Here is a 19,963-nt window from a genome sequence, read left to right as displayed (position 1 = left end):
TGTAAGAAAGGCTGCAGCATCTTATCAGCCACATAGAGACAAGCAAATATGCTGCTTTAAAAAAAATCCATCATTTCATGCATAATTTTGTTCCTACCTTCTGTCCTTTTGGTCCTGGGGCTCCACGTGAGCCATCAGGTCCTGTGAATCCCTTTGGAAGTAAGTTATACAATGTTAATGCAAGGGTTGTGTGTTTTTCTTAATCACAACAAAAAATATTATACACCATAGAAAAATGAGACCATTAAATGAAATTAGTAACTGCAGGAGCCTTGCAATCCAAATATTTATTTACATGCACAGATAGAACTGCACAAATTTAAAATGCTGGCTTCTACTGATAAACATCAGTGCCTGTGACATGTATCTTCAAGAATTACTCAGTTAAATCACAATTAAATGAAGCATGTGATCTCACATAATCTTATTTCCTCCTAATGGGAGATTGATGAATTTATTTCACAACTAATGTTAAAAACAAAAACTGTCAGTGTTGTCCATTTCAAATAAAAGTTTCATTGATAACAACACAAAACAAAACAAAACCCCAGAAAGCTGCCAGGCTGGATTTAAATTTACCCTTTTAACTTGTCTATCTGGCTAAAATTAAAACCTGACCATGATATTATAACCAGGAATTCATTTGGAGTTCTTATTTTTCCTTTTGTTTCCAACTTTATAGTCAACTTATATGGCTTAGAAATTTCTAGATATCCAGATATCTACCCTTCCAGCAATTCAGTGTTCACACAATTGTTCCAACAATTTGATTTTGAAAGCTTACATGGTCATTACAAGCAATTACTGTACAGTACCTTTTTACAGCCTATTAAACCTGACACTGCAATAATTTTTGAAATAAAATGAGATTTTAAAAGTCAGAACTGCCTCACCAATTAAACACAGAAGGAAGGTATTATAAATCTAAAACACCAATTAAAGGTTGAATAGACAGTGGAAGTACAGTAAGGCCTACTTTTTTTCTTCAAGTGAAAAAAAGGTCCAATATTTCAGAAGACTGTACTTTAGTATTACATTTTCATTCATCCACTAATATAAGGGAATACACAAGTGTGAACAGATGCCAAAAGCTGAGCTTAGTGTGTACTGTTTCATGTGATTGTGTTCCCATTAATTTTGGCAAGGAAAATAAAACTATGCCTTAAGTAAATACTGTAAGAGGCAAAGACTTTTAAAGATCTTCTTATAGGGTTTTGACATGCACAAATGAGCTGTGGGCCTGAATTTTTTTAGGAAGATGTGAAGTGGTATGAGATGTCACTCACAAAGCCCATTTCCTCTTACAGATATGAAATTTGAACAGTTTAATAAAAGACTCTTCCACCTCCATGTCCATTAAATCTCTCCCCCAAAAAAATTAAATATTAACCTCTAACAGCATTACAACCTTAAATAGATACTAGGCTTTTTCATTTATATAATTTGCAATACCCTCTAATACACTGGTTTATGGTATATAATCTTTATTTTAAAGTTTTAAAAGCCTTTATAAATTAAACATAAGCTTGCCTACCTCCTGGCATAACATCTAAGTACTAATGCAACAATCTTGCTTCACAACAAGCAGTGCTTTTTAACAGTGCTCTCAATAGAGAGAAATATCAAGTTTCCAAAAAATGTTTGAAGGCATTTTTACAGCCACAAGTTTATTCAAGAGGTATGACCTAACAGACCATCAACACTAGATGATGTTGAAACTCCAATCTTTATTATTTTCCACAGGATGGGAAGATCAGCAGACCTTCCTCATGCCCTTGCTGCTCTGCAACCAGAGGTGGCTTCCAGAGGCCACAGCATGAGCTGTTCCTGAGACCACTGCCCAGTGCCCTCTCCAGGGCCAAGTGGCAGCACCGACAGCCCCCGTGCTTTATTTACTTATTCTTGAAGAAAACAAACAAACAAACAAACACGGAAATTCTAGAAAATCACGTGTACTCACATCAGCTCCTGGCTCTCCCGGCAACCCAGGGGATCCTGGTTTGCCTGCATCCCCATCTGGACCCTTCAGGATTTAAATGGACAGTTAAGCATGTTTCACAGAGAGAAGCGGAAACAAAACTCAAAATTTCTTCTCTAGCAGAAGCAAATGAAAAGTAGCTGCAATCACTTACCGGTGGACCAGGGGGACCCTTCGGGCCTCTCTCCCCCTACCAAGATATGAAAAGGAAGGTGTTAGTCAGAACTACAATAACCTTTTACAGTCTTTCATGAAAATCACTGATTTACAGATTACCGGAAATAATCCTGAACCGACACTTATTGTAGAAAATAAATATTAAATCCACATCATTTCTATTACAGACTAACAGAAATCATCAGAGAAACTTCTGATAGGAATCAAGGGAACACATGTAGTAGCTCCTATCAGGAATAATACCACAAATCCTTATCAGAATTTAATATGAGTGGGCATCACTATGTAATCCCTTTTGAGATTAGATTTATAAGACCCTTACACCCCATTAATGGCAGATAATCACAGCATATGATGCTGATTACACAAAATAAATAATTCTGAGTTTTCTATACCAAAGATAATCTGAAAATCTGCTTCCTCCACTCACTCCAGCCCACTACAGAGCATGTGTCCCATCAATTCCTTCATGTATCTGCAGCCAAATTCAAACTCCTGAAGATCAAAGGCTGACAGATAATGCAGATACAGCTCAGAGCATTTCCTATTTCCTAGGGAGGGCGTGGGAAACACTTACATCAATGCCATCAATACCGGGAACTCCTGGTGGCCCTGGTGGACCTGGGGGGCCTGGTGGACCAGGGGGGCCTCTCTGACAAGGAGTGAAAAAAAGGAGCAATTAGAGCCTGGCAAGCCACGGAGCCATTCTGGGAGGACCACAGAGGCTATGGGTTAGTCGGGAGGACACAGCTGTGACAAGGACCTGCATCCTCGCCCCATGTATATCACAGGCCCTATATTGACTGTCATTATGAGGACTGGCAACCCTGCCCTCACCAAAGGAATGGGGAAGGTGTTAAACCCCCCTCCCAGGGCCCAGCCACTCTCCTTTGCCCACAATGCTGCCAGGGCCAGGTGGGCTCCACTCCCCAGGCAGCAGGATCTGAATGTCCCGTGGCAACGACAGGGTGGCAGAAATAAAAGCAATCTTTGCAGATCGAACACCGGAATTCACTACACTGATTACTCTTTCTTTCAACACAAAGGAGACAGTTTTTCTAAGAGCTCATACTAGCAAGGAAAATTTAAAACAGCCCTGCTTCACTGACAGGCAGTTTCCTGGCTCTTCGGGATTACATTAACATCTACAGAGGCACTTTCTCAAAGCGCCGGGCTCCCGGGGGGCGGCAGCAGGCGCCGCCAGCCTGTGGAAACTGAGGGAAAGGCAGTTACAGATCTCGGTGCCTATAATGGGGGGCTCTGTTCTCCTTGGAGTGAGCTCTGCCCGCGGCCCCACAACGGGGCTCTGTGAGCAGGAGGCTGCCCCGGGCCCTGAGCCTGGTCCTTTGGTCCCCACAGAGCTGCTGTGGGGATAGATTTCCTCCACACACCAGAGTTCCCAGAAATATTCCGTCCAGCTGTAATTGCGTGCGGAGCTCAGCCCCGCCGGTGTCACCTGCCCTGCGCTCGCAGGTAGGCGCACAGGCGGCACCGCTGCCCTGCGGTCAGCTCGCCCCGCAGCTGCTGGGGGGACACGGCACAAACACGCTCCGGGGGTCGGCGCCAGGGCACGGCACAGCAGCCCTCGGTCCCTCTGCACCGCCACAGCGAGCTCAGTCCGCTCCCTCGCACTTACCTCGATTCCCGTCTGGGTTACCTGCGAGGGAGAAAAAATAAAAAACAAAGCGGAGTCAAAGTCAGAACAAACTTACCTGAGCCAGGCCGAGGCAAAGCGCCTGCAGGAAGACCCCCAGGGGCAGAAGGCTACGGGCCATTGATGGAGGGAGCAGCGTGCGGCTGCCGGGCCGGGCGGGCGCAAGGTGAGCGCGGCCGGAGCCCCTCCCGGCTGCGGCCCGGGGCAGGGTCGCGGGGATTGGAGGAGGCTGGCGGCCAGGCAGGCCGGGACGGAGCGCCAGCAGCGCCTTAACCCTTTGCCCTGCGGCTGCCGGGTCGGACGCCGACCCCGCCGCGCCCGTGGGCCTCCCGCCGCCAGGCTCCCGGGACGGCGGCGGTGCCGGGGCGGCCGCGACAGCCCCTGCGCTGCGGGACACAGCGCCCGCAGGGACCAGGAGAACTGCCCGCCAGCGGAGCGGCAGCCAGCCAGTCACGGAAGGGTTAAAGTGAGGCAGCGGCTGCTGCTGCTGCTGCTGCTCTGAGGGGTTGGATTTCTAAACCGCCGAATACCGGGCAGGTATGGTAAAAAAGAGCATCGGTAGCCAGGAGGGGAGAAGAGATGCTGAGGCTCCCGTGGGCTGCAGCGGAGAGCGACACAGGACAGGACAGGACAGGACAGGACAGGACAGGACAGGACAGGACAGGGCAGGTCTCTCACCCGAGCCGGCAGCTCGCCGCAGCCTTCGCGCTGGGGTCGCAGGGGGTCGCAGTGGATCACCATCCACTGGATCTCGAACTGGCAAAGGAGAAAAGATCATGTTCATTCGGGTCAGGGGTCACGCTAGCCGAACGTGTAAGAGGTGGACTACTGGCACACTAGGCAGAGGATTAAACGCTAGGTATTTAATGTCAATAGCTACAGGTGGAGCAGTGCTTTGTCCTGCATTCCCCCACCCGTAACAGTGGAGCTCTTCTAAAGAGGGGGCATAAACCGGCCGAGGTGCTGCCAGTCCTGAAATCCTCTTTATCACATCTCTACTGTTCTGTTTGTTTGCAGTCATGACGGTTTACGAGTGCTGAGACTGGAGCACAACAGAAGGAGTACCCTTGTTTCTTTTATCTGTTAGCTGGCACCACCATCTGTGAGCCAATTCTTTCCCTCCTGTATCCACTTCTAATTTTCAAACCATCATAATAAAAGCCAATCGAGGGCCATAATATACATATAAAAGAACTAATACTAATTTAATACTACAAGGCAGCCATACAATAGCAACAGCCCAAACAGGAGTAAGTTGTCAACAGTATCCTCACACTAACTCCAAAACACAGCTCTGTACCAGCTATGAAAAGAAGAAAGCTAACTCTGTCTGCCTTGGGACTATACAAAACAAAACTGATAGGAAACCGCTCTAACTTGAAAAAAAAATTAAAAATAAAACTCTCCTGGTGGCAAGGCAGTAAAAGATGTGACTGGCTTCCCACTGATTTAGGAGAGGTGAGAGAAGGGCAAATATGTTGTAGCCTTGCTGCCAAGGTATCTTTTCCCTTGCCAGTATTTCACAATGATCTTGTTGGTCATGTTAAGATGATTTAAAGGATGCCATTATTTTGAAGACATCTCATGTAGGTATTCTAATGATATCCATATACAGTGTTTTTAAGGATTAAGTACAGTTATAAAGTTTTCAGAGATGAACCTCAGATAATTTAGAGGTAATCATAAAGCAAAGACATTAAAAGGTAACCTTTTAAATCCAAAGGTGGTGTGCTGGTTTTGCCTGAGGTAGAGTTTATTTTCTTCACAGGAGCTGGTATGGAGCCATGTTTTGGATTTGGGAGCACAGTTGACAGCACAGGGATGATTTTTTTATTGCTCAGCAGTGCTTGGATGGAGTCAAGGCCTTTTCTGCCCTGACCCAACGCCATCAGCCAGAAGGGCTGGGGGTGCACAAGGATTTGGGGGGGGACACAGCCAGGATAACTGATCCCACTGACTAAAGGGGTATCCCAGACCATACAACATCAAGCTCAGAATATAAAGCTGGGAGAAGAAGGAAAGAGCAGGGGGAGTTTGAAGTGATGCTCTTTGCCTTCCCAAGTCACTGTTACATGTGATGGAACCCTGCTTTCCTGGAGATGGCTGAACACCTGCCTGCCATTGGAAAGTGGTGAATTAATTCCTTGTCTTGCTTTGCCTCTGTGTATGGCTTGAGCTTTACCTATTAAATTGTCCTTATCTCAATGCACAAGTTTCCTTACTTTTACTTTTCCAATTCTCATCCCACCATGGGGTAGAGGGAGCAAGTAGCTTTGTGGGGCTTAGTTGCTATCTGGAATTAAACTACAAGGAATGTTTAAGACTCACAGGTCAGTATTCCTGACATACATTTTGCAGGTTTCCTACGGGATTGCTGTTTCATCTTGATTTCTTAGTCAGCACAGATATAATTAACTGTGTCTGACTGGTCATTGTTTTGTCATCTCAAGTTCCACAGCAATTCCTTCAAATGCCCACCCATCTTGGCACATCTCAATATCAACCATGTAATTCAGTTGTCTTATTAGTGTTTTAGTTGAGAGAGGTGAAGATTAGGTAAAATGCAAATGAGACCTAAGTATGTAGGGTAGTATTTTCAGTATAAAATCAGCCACAGGGGTGCATTTAGCAGTACCATAGGCTTTAAGGAAAACCATGACCCTCAGAGCACAGCTGTAGGTCTCCTCTGGGAGATTTGGCTCCTTGTACCCCACTGGGCTATTGCTGGCTTGGTGATGATCCAGGGGAAGTCATCCTCCTGGGGAAGTACAACTCAGCTAAGCAGTTTTTCATGTGGAGATTTTCTGCAATACTTCATCAAGGACATTTATGTTTCTTCTAAGAGAGGTCTGCTGTCAACTGTTTGTACATTTGTTAAGTGACCAAGAACAAACTACATATATTTAAATGCATCTCATTCCAGAGCTGTTTTAAACATGTTTTATCCATTTTTCGACATCTCTGAAACAGGTTTTTAGAGCTTCTTTCTTCTTGCACCTCTTTTTAAAACCTTTCACATTACAGCCAATTCCAGTGTTATTTGGCTTCCCACAGCTAGAGTTCAACCTTCTGAATGTGAGATTTCACAGGATGAAAAAAAACCAAGATGTGACTTTTTACAGTACACAGACACAATCTGTTCTGTGGTGTGAATTAATCCCTGTTAAACAAATATTGACAAGCAGCTTCCTCTTAGATGTTACTAGTCATGTCGCTTCCCTGAGCTAGTTAGCAGCATTAAATGTCAATTAAATAATGACCAAGAGTCACTTCTAGCAAAGGGTTTACTATCTATTACCAAAAAACCATGGTAATGCCACTGAAATCACAGGAATTAAGGCAATTATATCATCTCACAGAAGTCATAATTTGAGCAGGAAGAAACTTATTCCCTTACCTTCCTATTATAGACATGTAATTTAGAAAGTAAATTCCTTTTCAGTTTTGAAATTATGCTAAATCTCGTATTACTTAGAGTTTATAGTGTATTATATTAATTACTTTTAGATAAAAAGATAAAACTTTCAGATCTTTTATCTAAAAAATAGGTAAAATGCAGCTGTGAATCTGTGTAAAACTTTGTCCTCCATAAAGCATTCCAGAAATCCTGGAATAAACCTTTGTAAAGGCTGAAAGGCAAGATGGAGTTTCTAATGGATCTGTATCTATTATTCTCCTAGGCACTCATCATAATAACAGGCAATAAAGAATCCCTTTTAAAATTAGTTGTGTTACAGTGCACCTCTGAGAAGTTGACCTATTCTGCAAGATAAATAGGGCCCTCACCAGAATGCTGCAAAAAAGAATAGGAAACACATAATTTATGTCCTTTTAAAATTCTACCACTGGAAGTAATATACTTTAACAATGCCTGGGAGTAAATTAAAAGCTGTGCCCAGGGCATATTAAATAACCAAGTCTGTTGAAATATTTAAACTTACAGTCAAGCAAGTTAAAGACTAGAATAGCCCCAAACACAGATTTATTTAGTCAATTTAAAGATAAACAAAGTACACAGACTAAACCAGAAATTTCTGCAATATAAATAGACATTTTAAAATTACTAGTCTATCTGACTATGTAATTCCTTTGTCATCATTTCAGAGCTTATGGGGTTCCTAAATCTACATTATTGTAATATCAGGTCAAACCACTATCATTGCCTTTTTGGGCTTCCCAGCACAGGCCATGCAATTCAAAGTCAGTTCTGTCTAAAATAAAGTGTAATTTTAGACATCCAAACTCAGTTTAAGAATATGGTGTCATGCTTACTTTCTGTCTTCCCTGATAATTTGTTCCAGTGCTTCATTATTCTTTTTGTCAAGAGTGTGCATCATACTCTTGTTTTAAAGCCTAACTCATGCAAAGATTTTACTTTTTTTCATAAAATATACTTTATATGACCAAATCTTCCCAGAAACATGCTAAAGTTATAAACAAATATTTTGCATTATAAATGGTGAATTATAAAAATTATTTATTCCATTTTGCTCTTTCATCCTTAAAGGAGGTTGTCTTATAATTACTGTAGCTCCACACTGGTGCCTAAAGGTGTACAGTCTTAAACAGGGGCAAGGCAGAACTTAATGCCAGACATTTCCCCACCAAATGCCTTAAGAGTCCTGGGTGATCAATGCTGCTCATTTGTACACCTTGCTGAAAAGAGAAAGTCTCTGCAAAACACAGGCTGGAGAGGAAAGAGGATAAGATTCCAAGAAGATTTCTCTTCTGCTTTTCCTCACTTCTTCAATCCTGGCCAAAGGTCAGTCAAAGTACCAAAAGAGGGCCAAGGTGACCTTGATACCACATGTCTCTCCTCACGTGTCAGCTGCCATTTGGAATCACTACTTCAAGAGGCAAAGGAACCCTCCTCATTTTTAAAGGGATAACTCTGTGTCTAACTGGAGGGCACAGTTTGCTCTAGCACTGTATACCAGGTGCTGTAAAATTATTGCATTAATACCAAAAGATTTCTCTGCATTTAATCTATCTTTCCAAAGAGGAAAGCAATATTGGCATAGAATTTTTTTTCATCCTACTAACGTGCATAAAATACATGAAATGTGTAATGTTTTCATCATCCCACCTATCCATTCATCCATCAGTATTGCTCAGAGCAGTTAGCAAAGCTAAGATACGTATGCTAATTTATAATATGCTAATTGCCACATTAATCAGCTCCAGCTGATTATTTTAATGACATTTTCAAAGACTAACTCTTGTTTTCAACAGAATTAGTATAACTTTTGAGCTGTTGAAATTTCCTTATCCACATCTATAACAGCTTCCTAGATAGATCCCTTCAGGCACATGGGGCAGATTTCTGCTGGCATTCTCATGTAAAACTGATTTCAATCCAGTGCAATACAGCAACTAAGCACACAGAGGTCATGAAACGTGAGATGCTTCTTTTGTTGCAATGTTTTCCCTTTCAGATTTACACAACATTGGTTAACCTGTGTCCACGAGGCTTTTTTTGCAAACAGTGTGAGATATAGTTTAAAATTATGTCTCACTTCACTCTTTTACTTCAAATTTGTAACAAGTACAGGGATGTCTAGGAATTTTCATTACTGAAGTTTAGGCATAACCTGGGTCATTTCTTAACTTAAAAGGTGTAAGTGCAAAATTAAAAACAACACAGCTAGTACTTACCTGCCAAGGAGTTATTTTCTGCCATTTCTGCTTTCAGAAATAATTTAAACACGCATTCCATAAAACAAAACCCCATATTTAATGTAAAACACTTTTTAAAGAAATAAAAGATTTTGAAACTTACCGGAACAGAAATTTGAGGATTATTTTTAAGTTTTCCAAGCACAGCAAAGCCATCAGTGTTGATTTTCCCTTTTGGTTTTATGTTTAAGGACTCTATTTTAATACAGTCAATAAAAAGTGTGACACTGTTTGCTTCCACAATTATCATAAGCTTGTGCCATTGGGAGTCAAACAAGAAAGGCAAATGCAAAAATGATGCTGTTTGGTGTCTTCCATCTGCTCCTTTATAAGAAAACTCAACACTTTTCATTTGACCATTGAGATTCACTCCAACTTGTTCTTTTCCTGAAGAATCCTGAATCTGCCAAATAGTCCAGTATTTCTGAAGTGTGGCCCCAGTCATCCGAAAAGTAGTTAGAAAGGAATATTCATCAGGCAATCCATTGGAATATATGGCACTGTGTAGGATTAAAATACAGTACATTTGTTCTGTATTTGCTCTGAAAAGCTCCACATATCACCACAGACTAATGAGAAACCATTACTCAGTGGAACCATATCTCAACCATTCTTGTGTATCAGTGCACTTCTGCATGCTGAGCCCCAAAACAAGGTGTAACTAATGGCAAAAGAGCTGGTTTGAAAGTGTGGGTTCTTCCAATCTTTTACAATTTTTATGATAACCCTTTCTAAGAATAATGGATGGAGCAACAATTAACTCCTACTTCAGATATAGAAAGTATATCCTTCAACTATCCTATTTTCCATTATTAGATTTACAAGGTCAGTCAATATTTTATGACTTTACAATGACCAGGGAGAAAGTGCAGATCTGATTTGATTTTGAAGGTGTAAGAACGTCTTTTGCAAATGCGTTTCCTTGTTCAGTCTGCCAATAACCCTTTCGTTAAGGTGTAAGCTATCATTTCAGCAGAAATCATTGACAAATATCTGGTGAGAACCCACACTCAAAGTGTATCATGTCCTGTGACATTAAATCACGGGACTACAAGTAGCAGAGAACAGATTTCCCACATATAAAATATCTCATATTTTAGTAACTCCTATAAGGTGAGCTTTGGAAACACAGGTAGCACTGGCTGTGTCACTGTGCAAAACAGTCATGTCATTTTTTTATTTCAAATATATCATTGAATACAGTACAATATTTAAGAAATTGGCCTTTTCATATTTATTCTATGGGTCATAAAACTCTAGTGTCATAGCCAGTCGACATCAATACATTATTTGTCATCTACCCATATTTAAGAATAAGTTTAAATAAATTTCATAAGCATGAAGATATGCAGAGTTATTTTGCCCCAGCTTTCATTAAGATAACTTCTCAAACAAGTAGACATCTTGAACAAAGATGATTTTTGAGAGGCAGATCAATCCTGTCTCAGCAGCTATTTATATAGCATTAATGAATCTCAGGATCTAGGCTACTGGGGGGGGAAAAAAGCAAAAAAATTGTCAGCTCTTATTCTGTATGTTTGATGACTACTGATTTAGGAAGAGAGAAGCAATCTCCCTAGTTTGTAGTGTTCCAAGCTGTAGTGCATCTGTGCTCCAGCAGGCAGCAGCACAGCCTCAGCAGATTTCAGCCAGGACACGGCAAGCCTGGCAACAGCAGCAGCTCCAGCTTACAAATAAAGTACCTGCAGTGCTGGTGTTTCTCCTTTTCCCCAGGAGCCTTTGCATACATCTGAGAGCTGGGGTATAAGGCAGGGGAATGTTTAGTTGGAAAGTTTAGCTCTTTATATAAGGTGAGGAGATATATGAAGCTGGAAGAGGGGGCTCCTTGCCAGTACCTTTATTCTGTCTGTGCTTTGCTCTGAATTGTGTCTCTTGATTGAGGATGAAGTCCTGCCCTAGCTGGTTTTGTTTGATATTATTTTATCTAACTCGTTGTGTTCTGTCATCATTCATTTTCAGTTTCTATCTTGCCCTCTCAGATGCAAATGTCACCTTGTGGATATTGTAGCTTGCCTTCTGTTCCAAGCACTTTGCAGTGTTTGCTGAACCCAATCCCTCCTTGTGTTAGGTTTCTGGCCTACACAATAAGCACTTATATTCTTTTCTGCTCCAGGAAGATAATTCTTCTCCCTATTCAGACATACCTTCACTCTTAGTAAGCTTCTGATCCAGTTCAGCACATCATTCATGGCTCTTTGTGTCCTACCTCTATAATGTCTCTTTTAAAATCTCCTCTACTGCTAAAACTTTAGCTCAGCTGGGTCATTTATCTCTTCAGATGCTGAATCTCATTTGTTCTTGCAGAAGAGCTGGTTTTTCTACTACCACACTGAAGGTGGTATTGTTAGGTAATCTTTAAATAGCCTCCTTGTGACATTCAACTTTCTCTGTTAAGTTCAGTGACACCAGGGTGTCTGATACACTGAGCCTAAAAGAAGCAGTACTAATCCCAGATCCTCTGTGAAGAGGTTTTCAGCATTTCTCTGCACTGCTAAGTTTTGTTGTCATGGCAATACTCGTTAAACTATCACACACATTCTCATCCGACCTCAGTTGACACAACTATACTGCCAAAAAAACAAAACAAGAAAGGAAACAAAAAACCCTGGTACGTGAACGTATTTTTTGATTAGAAGATTGTTTATGCCAGATTGGCAAATGAATTCTTTGCACCATATTTAGCTATAGACTTAGTATTTTTCAAGACACTATATGGTTCTCCTGTTTTCAGACATTAAAATAGGAAAGAAATATGTTCACTTTTTCAGAAGATATGCAAAGAGAAATAATGTAAGAGCTTCTGACATTGGCAAGAGAAAATCAGATTACAAGAAACATATATCAAACACTAAAGATAAAAATTCAGTGCACAAACATGGAAAAGTATTCCCATTTTAAAAAAATACTAATAACTAATCAGAAGAACTGCTGCCTTTAGACTAAAGACTCAGTATCAGTAACATGACTCAACACAGTGGAGCATGACTCCTCACCAGAAAGGTACTCTACAGGGGACTGTTACTGTGTAAGATTTATATCTATAATTCTACAAGCAAAGCAGAGACATATGCTCATCTCAGCTACTCCAACAGTAATGATCCTTCAGTGGTTTAATTGTATTTCCAAACACATTTCTTTCCAAAGCCCGGAATCCTTATTAGGCAAAATCCTTCTGAAATCAGCAACTTAAAATGCTAAATATTTGGAAACCACGACAAATTTAGCATGATATTTAAATAAACAATTGTAGAGAAGCTATTCCTCCATCTTACTTCCAGATGAAGAGGGATGGATGCTGTAACCCTATTGAACAGCTGATAGCTGTATAAGCACTCAAATTCTTTCAGGAAATTATTTTTAACATAGTTGTTTCCAATTCCACTGATTTATGGAAGAGAACCAATCAATTTTAAACTCAGATTCAGGTAAATGAGCAAAGAAAGAATTCATATGGAAACGTATTTAAAGGTCAAAATCCAGATTTATTCCTAACCTATTTCCTATCCACTTAAAATTGTTCAGGATATGAGCCATCCAATCTTTTTATTTAATTTAGTTTTTTCTTCAGTTTGTAAGAAAGCATTCCCGTCCTGCTTTCCTCGTATTACTCATTATTAACTGCTTTAATTGTTTTATGAATACAAGATTAGGTCAAATTTTTTTATCCGATATTTGACTATTTGCCAAAATTTTTAAAGTATTGTAGGGTGGGAAGTTTGAAACATTTGTAGTTCATCTAGGGGAACTTCTGAAACACTGCTATTTCTTTTAAGTCTTTTAAATAAATACCTAAGACTTTCACTAATCCTGTATTATGAACAATTAACAGGAAGATTTCTTTAAGATTTCAAAGCTAAGTCCTACCCAGGCTTCAACACAACCAAGGTAAGTCATCTGACTATGGTGAGGAAAGCCCCGACCCACCCCAGTGACCCCAGGATTCACCAAGAGCAGAAAACTATGTTAGAAGCTCAACTATATACCTATTTAAGTCCTACAAAGTAACTGTTTATTTTATTAAATTAAGGGGGGGGTGAGCTAATTTCTTAGGTGAACTCCATTGCTCACTGACTTAACTTAGTCTTTGCTAAATAAAGGTTTTAGAAATGTTAGCACAACCCAGTGGAGGTGCCTGTGGAAATTGCTGTGGCCATTCTTATGATAGTGCAGTATCATGTGGCCGGGGATGAGAGTTCTTCTGATCAATCTGGAGACACTCCTGTCTGCCTCTCCTGGAGCTGCCTAGAATCACAGCTGACCTGGCACACACTGCCTGGCAGCAACTGAACAAGCAATAACAATAAAACTTAGCTCAGCACTTTTAAAAGCATCTGTCCTAAGTCATTAACCAGAAGCCATTTGTCAGGACTCATTACCCTCAGCTGATCTTTATTATTCAGAAACTCCCATTACTGAGCTAATTAATTCTCTTATGACCTAATTAGCTTCCTAGCTGCATTTTGTCTTTTCTATTTCAGCATCATCATCAGTATCTGGGTGGGATAGCTTACTTACAATGTGAAAGGAGAAGAACCTGAAGAGCCTTGGTGGCTGAATGTAGAAAACCCAGACCTTCAAGCACATGCTCTTGAGGAGTGCTGCATCACAGAAAAGCAATATTCCCAAAGGGGAGAAAAAGCCAGAAAATAGGCCTTTGAAATTTTCTGGATATTTCAAGTTTACTGATAAAGCTTTATAAGCTTCCTCCCTATTTTGTTTTGGCTGTGTGTGTTATGACACTTGCATTCATGAAGTCAAAGATTTATGATTTCATGCAATGCACAAAGATAATAAACCCTTTTCCCACATATAAAAAAAGTGTCACAAACGTATTTCTTTGTGCCTACATAATTTTTTTAAGATTTCCATTAAAAATAAACACAATTATTATCCAAATAAACAGGATTCATTTTGTACTTACTAACTGGTGGACACCTGTACACATACACAGATTAAATTGAAAAATGATAGGTTAACCATGTACAGTGGAAACAGCTATATGTCATGGCAGTTCCACACAAAGTTATTACACCATTATTACACCATTACATGGAGAACACTGGATTGATCCTTCAGTGGATTTTACTCTAGAAGAAGCACAGGCCAATGGGAATTAATTTGGATGATGGAAGTAGCTAAGTTATGACTAGTGTGCAATCATTTCTGTTAATTTTGGGATATACTTCTGGGAAGGCATGCAAAGCAGCAAAAGGACTGCAACTCAGCAGCATCTTAAGGAAGTTTTGTGAGTTTTTCAAGGTATAAGCTATTGCTACATCGGAGACTGAATGCTGAGCCATGCCCATCCAATTGGGCTCTCATTCCCATACCATATAGCCATTCTAAAATGGGCTCTTCTGCAATTGTATAAACATCATGTGTTACACTAAAAAATTATTTCCCTGTTGCCTACAGGGAAATAATGTGTTTGATGAGGGACCCTCCCCAGTGCTCCCATGGCACTTGGGCTATATCGCCAGCCAGCTCGGGAAAGCCATGCTAGCCATTTTTCCCAAACTCATTCTATATTTTCCTCCCCCACCTCCGGATGCAGCAGGGAGGCTCAGGCCGGAGGGTGATCCCGGTGTGAGCCCGGCCCGCGGCCGGCGCCGCTTCAGCACCGCGGACAGGGACAGCTCCTGGAGCCGGGGCAGCCCAGCCCTTCCCTTCCCTTCCCTTCCCTTCCCTTCCCTTCCCTTCCCTTCCCTTCCCTTCCCTTCCCTTCCCTTCCCTTCCCTTCCCTTCCCTTCCCTTCCCTTCCCTTCCCTTCCCTTCCCTTCCCTTCCCGAAACCTTCCCTTCCCTTCCCTTCCCTTCCCTTCCCTTCCCTTCCCTTCCCTTCCCTTCCCTTCCCTTCCCTTCCCTTCCCTTCCCTTCCCTTCCCGAAACCTTCCCTTCCCTTCCCTTCCCTTCCCTTCCCTTCCCTTCCCGAAACCTTCCCGAAACCTTCCCGAAACCTTCCCGAAACCTTCCCGAAACCTTCCCTTCCCTTCCCTTCCCTTCCCGAAACCTTCCCTTCCCTTCCCTTCCCTTCCCTTCCCTTCCCTTCCCTTCCCTTCCCTTCCCTTCCCTTCCCTTCCCTTCCCTTCCCTTCCCTTCCCTTCCCTTCCCTTCCCTTCCCTTCCCTTCCCTTCCCTTCCCTTCCCTTCCCTTCCCTTCCCTTCCCTTCCCTTCCCTTCCCTTCCCTTCCCTTCCCTTCCCTTCCCGAAACCTTCCCGAAACCTTCCCGAAACCTTCCCGAAACCTTCCCGAAACCTTCCCGAAACCTTCCCGAAACCTTCCCTTCCCGAAACCTTCCCTTCCCGAAACCTTCCCTTCCCTTCCCGAAACCTTCCCTTCCCGAAACCTTCCCTTCCCGAAACCTTCCCTTCCCGAAACCTTCCCGAAACCTTCCCTTCCCGAAACCTTCCCGAAACCTTCCCGAAACCTTCCCTTCTCTTCCCGAAACCTTCCCGAAACCTTCCCTTCCCGAAACCTTCCCGAAACCTTCCCGAAACCTTCCCTTCCCGAAACCTTCCCTTCCCTTCCCGAAACCTTCCCTTCCCTTCCCGAAACCTTCCCTTCCCGAAACCTTCCCTTCCCTTCCCGAAACCTTCCCGAAACCTTCCCGAAACCTTCCCGAAACCTTCCCAAAACCTTTCTGAAACCTTCCCTTCCCTTCCCAAACCTTCCCAAACCTTCCCTTCCCAAACCTTCCCAAACCTTTCCAAATCTTCCCAAACCTTCCCTTCCCAAACCTTCCCTATTTGCTGTCTGTGTTTGGATTCACATTCATGCACTAGCAGTCCTGATTTGTGTCTGGGGCTGAAAGTAGCCATGAGCCCAATGTAACCAAACACTTAAGCTCTAAAGTAGCTTAATCTGGTGGCGATGAAGGTAGGAGCCAGGGAGGATTGCAGCAAGGAAAGTTGTTAGTGATAGGTGGAGTAAGACAGAAACACTTCACAATCCAATTATTCCTAACTGAAACTGTAGTCCAGTTAATGGTCTTGGCACTTAATTGCTAAGTTGAGGCATTCTTAATTACATAAGGTGCTGGAACAGAATCCAGACTTGCTTAAATTTGGTAAAGACATCTCTACCCTGCTGTACTGTCTCTATTCCTTCACCAGCAGCAAGTCTGGCCTGTAAAGCACAAACACTAAATCCTAGATTCCTAATTCCTATCACAAATTCACTGTAACATGCTAAATAATAATTTTCAACTTTTATGGATTAAGTGACCATAAATCATCCAGGAACATTCATGGGCCTGTTACCTAAAACAAATACACGATGAAAAAAACCCTCTTACCTCAGAATCAGTGAGTTCTTATCCTACCTCGTCTCTGCAATCCTCACACGTTCAGAAAGATCCCTTTGTGTCAATATTTTAAGAAAACTTTTTTCCCTCTCCTCCTATTACATTTTCTTTGCCTCCCTATTTCAAATCATCAGCAACTTCAGACATTGCTATCTAGAGGTGAATCCCTTAGCATCAGCAAAACTTGAGGCACTCTGAGCAACATCAGTGGTTAGAGGGAAGTGGAAGTCCCTGAAATTGCTGCTACAGAATCAGTCTGACTGATGGTGGCAATTAAAAAAAAAAAAAGTTCAATTAGTCTTTCCCCTTCTGTAAACTTTTTAAATTAGCTGATCTAGCTGGTGGGAGATCTACCACTTAAAAAATAAGGTTGCAAAATATCTATGTTTTAAATCCAGACAAGGAAGGCAGTACCTGGTTGGTATCCTGAAGTCTACATTGGGTCCCAATTTATAAGCTATTTGTAGAGAAGTGGATCCCACTACTCTCTCAATAATTCCTTGGGAAGCAGCTTTTTCTATTTGAAACTGAGAAATCAGGTCAAAGCCTGCAAGAAAAAAATATACATATCCATAATGTAACTTTCATGTAATTTGAGAATTGTGCTGTCACAGAGCTGAATATAACGCAATCATTTTTTTGAACAGCAGCTTTTTCCTGAAAAAGTCAGGGAGCTACTTGCCTGGTAGGTCATCTTGGCCAATCCTGATTGTTGGGCAGATATCAGTTCTGTGACTGGCACCCAGAATAGCTGGTAGTCCTGCAAAAAAAGGTGAATGTAATAACCATGTGCCTGCACATTGCCACGGTTCACCTTATAAAGTTAATGGAAGCAACTGTAAAATTATTAGGAATTAAACAGTGCTATAAATAATACTAATTAGAGGTATATATAATAATTTAAACTGTACACAGTAAAGTAAGAGGTATAAGAAGATAATCTTCTTTTTCTAGAGAGCTCCAAATTAAAAACAGTAACTTGATCTGCTATTTGATTTTTTTTCAAGCCTTTAAATGAGAGTGTTATAATAATTCTTCTCCTGCAGATCTGCTGAGAAATAGCAATAGTTTAAGAAGAACTGCTGTGAGGAGGTTTTGGGTTGTAACTTTCTGTGGTTCAAGCAAACTTAAAAAAAAAAAAGGCAAGTTACCTAAATCAACAGTCTCTCTACTCCCAAGGAAACTTAAACAAACCTCATGCCAACTAAAGAAGCTGTTGTGAATCAGTTGGCATCTTTTCCATCCTTTCTGGTATTCCAAGCTTTCCCACTTCCCTCTGTGCCAGATTTGATCAGAAAATGAACATTCATTAAATGTAAGTTGGTGGCAAGAAGATCTTACAGACCTTTTTTGTTTACCAAAATGAGAATGTTGAAGAAATTTGTTTGAGGAAACTAAATCTAAAAATCCAAATTTTCAGAATATTATTTGTTGAAAAACCTTGTCATGGCCATAAGACCTACAAGATACCCTGAATTAAGGAACAAGAAGGGAAAAATAAGCATTTATTTGAAGAGTTTAAGAGCCATGAACAAGTCTAGTACCAAGTCAATCTGGGAAACTTTAGCAGAATGTGGGTAGGGAAGAATGAAGGGTGGAAGTTGGAAGGAGAAGCATTTCTAACCTACAGAGAGCCTCTTGTGTGCTGCAAAGGCTCAACCCTAAATGTGGGTTTCCTTCTGACAACATAGGCTTAAAGAGAACATTCAGGTTGACACATTGCACCTTAGAAAAGACCTCATTCTATATTCTTTGATGAGACACATGGCTGACATCCAGCCATTTACATTTTATGCCCAGCAAATAAAGTAGAACCAGTTTATTGCCACATGCAGCAGAAGAATATCTAACTAAAAGCACTAAAAGACAGGGAAGGTTTGTGTCCTGTATTTACCATCTACATCCAGATTTTAATCCTTACCTTAAAAAGACATCTAATAGAAAATTTAAAGCAACACACACAGCTCTTTCTTTTTTCCTGTTTTTCATAGATCCTTCTATCCATCCATACATATATAAATGCACATAGACAGCTCTCACTTTGTGTGATGGTTAGTTACAGAGGATTTTAGTTTTGAATAAACACAGAATAATTCTTTTGACATTCAAAATTACACAAAGATAAAATGTAGATAAAATCTGTCTCCTTACTTGATTGGTGCTGGATGGTGGCTGAGATGAAATACCACAAAAAACTACACAGGTAAAAGAAAGCTGTAATTTTCCTGTAAACAGAGAGAAAACTCCAGTATGAATCTATAGTTTCTGACAGGTTCTGTTATTAAATTTCTCCTCCAAGCCATGCATATTAAACACATAAAATACCACCTAAGGATCTGCTAACAGATTTGACAAGACAATTTATTTGGCAAGATAATTTCTTTACATGACAATGTTTTATTTTTGCCTTATAATAAAACATGTCAATAAAGCTCTTTCTACTGTAGTCCACTCATATAATGCTGGCAAGGACAGCTTTCACTGTTCTAATCTCTTATTTACAGATGTCTCTAAATCCCACTTGTTCTCTTACCAGTGGCTTTTCATCTTCACCGCTGGATTTCTTCACTTCTCTCATGTGAATGCGCAGGGTATATCGTCACACTGCCTGCTTCCCTCTCATTAGCCTGGCAGAGGAGTGCAGCAGTGGGTGCAGACAGCAGCTCCTGCCCCACCAGGACCCTGCAGAGAGGGAGGTGCAGGCTGCTGGGCTGGTTTTAATCTTTCCAGGGGGAGGAGGTGGAGGCTGGACAGACATGTGTCCTGGTGGGCTCTGAGGGCGGACCTCTGGAACCAGCTGAATATAAAGAAGCCAAGAGTGCAAATTAAAGTCTGCTTCTTTCACCAGCACGAGGGCAGGGAGATTCAGAAAATGTGAGTTCAGCAAAGCCAGTCTCTGAATGGTGGCATCTGCTGTCCAGCCAGGCAGGGGAAAGAATTATATGTACCAGGAGATGTAAGGGAGCTGGTGGCCCTGATATGGTGTTAAGACTAAAAGCTCTGAGAAGAAGCAAATCCCTTTCCTATAAAGAAGGTATTTCCATTTCTCACTGATTTACTCATCAGGTGACCTCAGGAGAAGCCTGCCTGGTGAGGTTCCAGTTGTTTTTTCTGAATAAAACAGGTTATGTAAAAGGGTTTTCATTGCTCAGATT

At 41.4% G+C, this 19,963-nt stretch overlaps 1 protein-coding gene across 1 annotated transcript in view; it reads right to left on the bottom strand.

Annotated features, from left to right (window-relative positions):
* Positions 1 to 19,355, bottom strand: part of COL9A1 (collagen type IX alpha 1 chain) — a 61,423-nt gene extending 42,068 nt beyond the window's left edge. Inside the window, exons 1-11 of the mRNA XM_059843393.1 lie at positions 19,342 to 19,355; positions 18,960 to 19,033; positions 17,491 to 17,568; positions 17,223 to 17,355; positions 9,589 to 9,985; positions 4,488 to 4,565; positions 3,792 to 3,812; positions 2,733 to 2,807; positions 2,133 to 2,168; positions 1,961 to 2,023; positions 98 to 151 (exon numbers count right to left, since the gene is read on the bottom strand). Coding sequence (XP_059699376.1) covers positions 98 to 151; positions 1,961 to 2,023; positions 2,133 to 2,168; positions 2,733 to 2,807; positions 3,792 to 3,812; positions 4,488 to 4,565; positions 9,589 to 9,985; positions 17,223 to 17,355; positions 17,491 to 17,568; positions 18,960 to 19,033; positions 19,342 to 19,355 — 1,023 coding nt within the window. The remainder of the gene's footprint in view (positions 1 to 97; positions 152 to 1,960; positions 2,024 to 2,132; positions 2,169 to 2,732; positions 2,808 to 3,791; positions 3,813 to 4,487; positions 4,566 to 9,588; positions 9,986 to 17,222; positions 17,356 to 17,490; positions 17,569 to 18,959; positions 19,034 to 19,341) is intronic.
* Between the last annotated feature and the right edge of the window lie 608 nt (positions 19,356 to 19,963).

This window comes from Haemorhous mexicanus, chromosome 3 (genome assembly GCF_027477595.1).
Source record: "Haemorhous mexicanus isolate bHaeMex1 chromosome 3, bHaeMex1.pri, whole genome shotgun sequence".
Taxonomy (NCBI): Eukaryota; Metazoa; Chordata; class Aves; order Passeriformes; family Fringillidae; genus Haemorhous; species Haemorhous mexicanus.
This window is presented reverse-complemented; position numbering and strand designations above follow the sequence as displayed.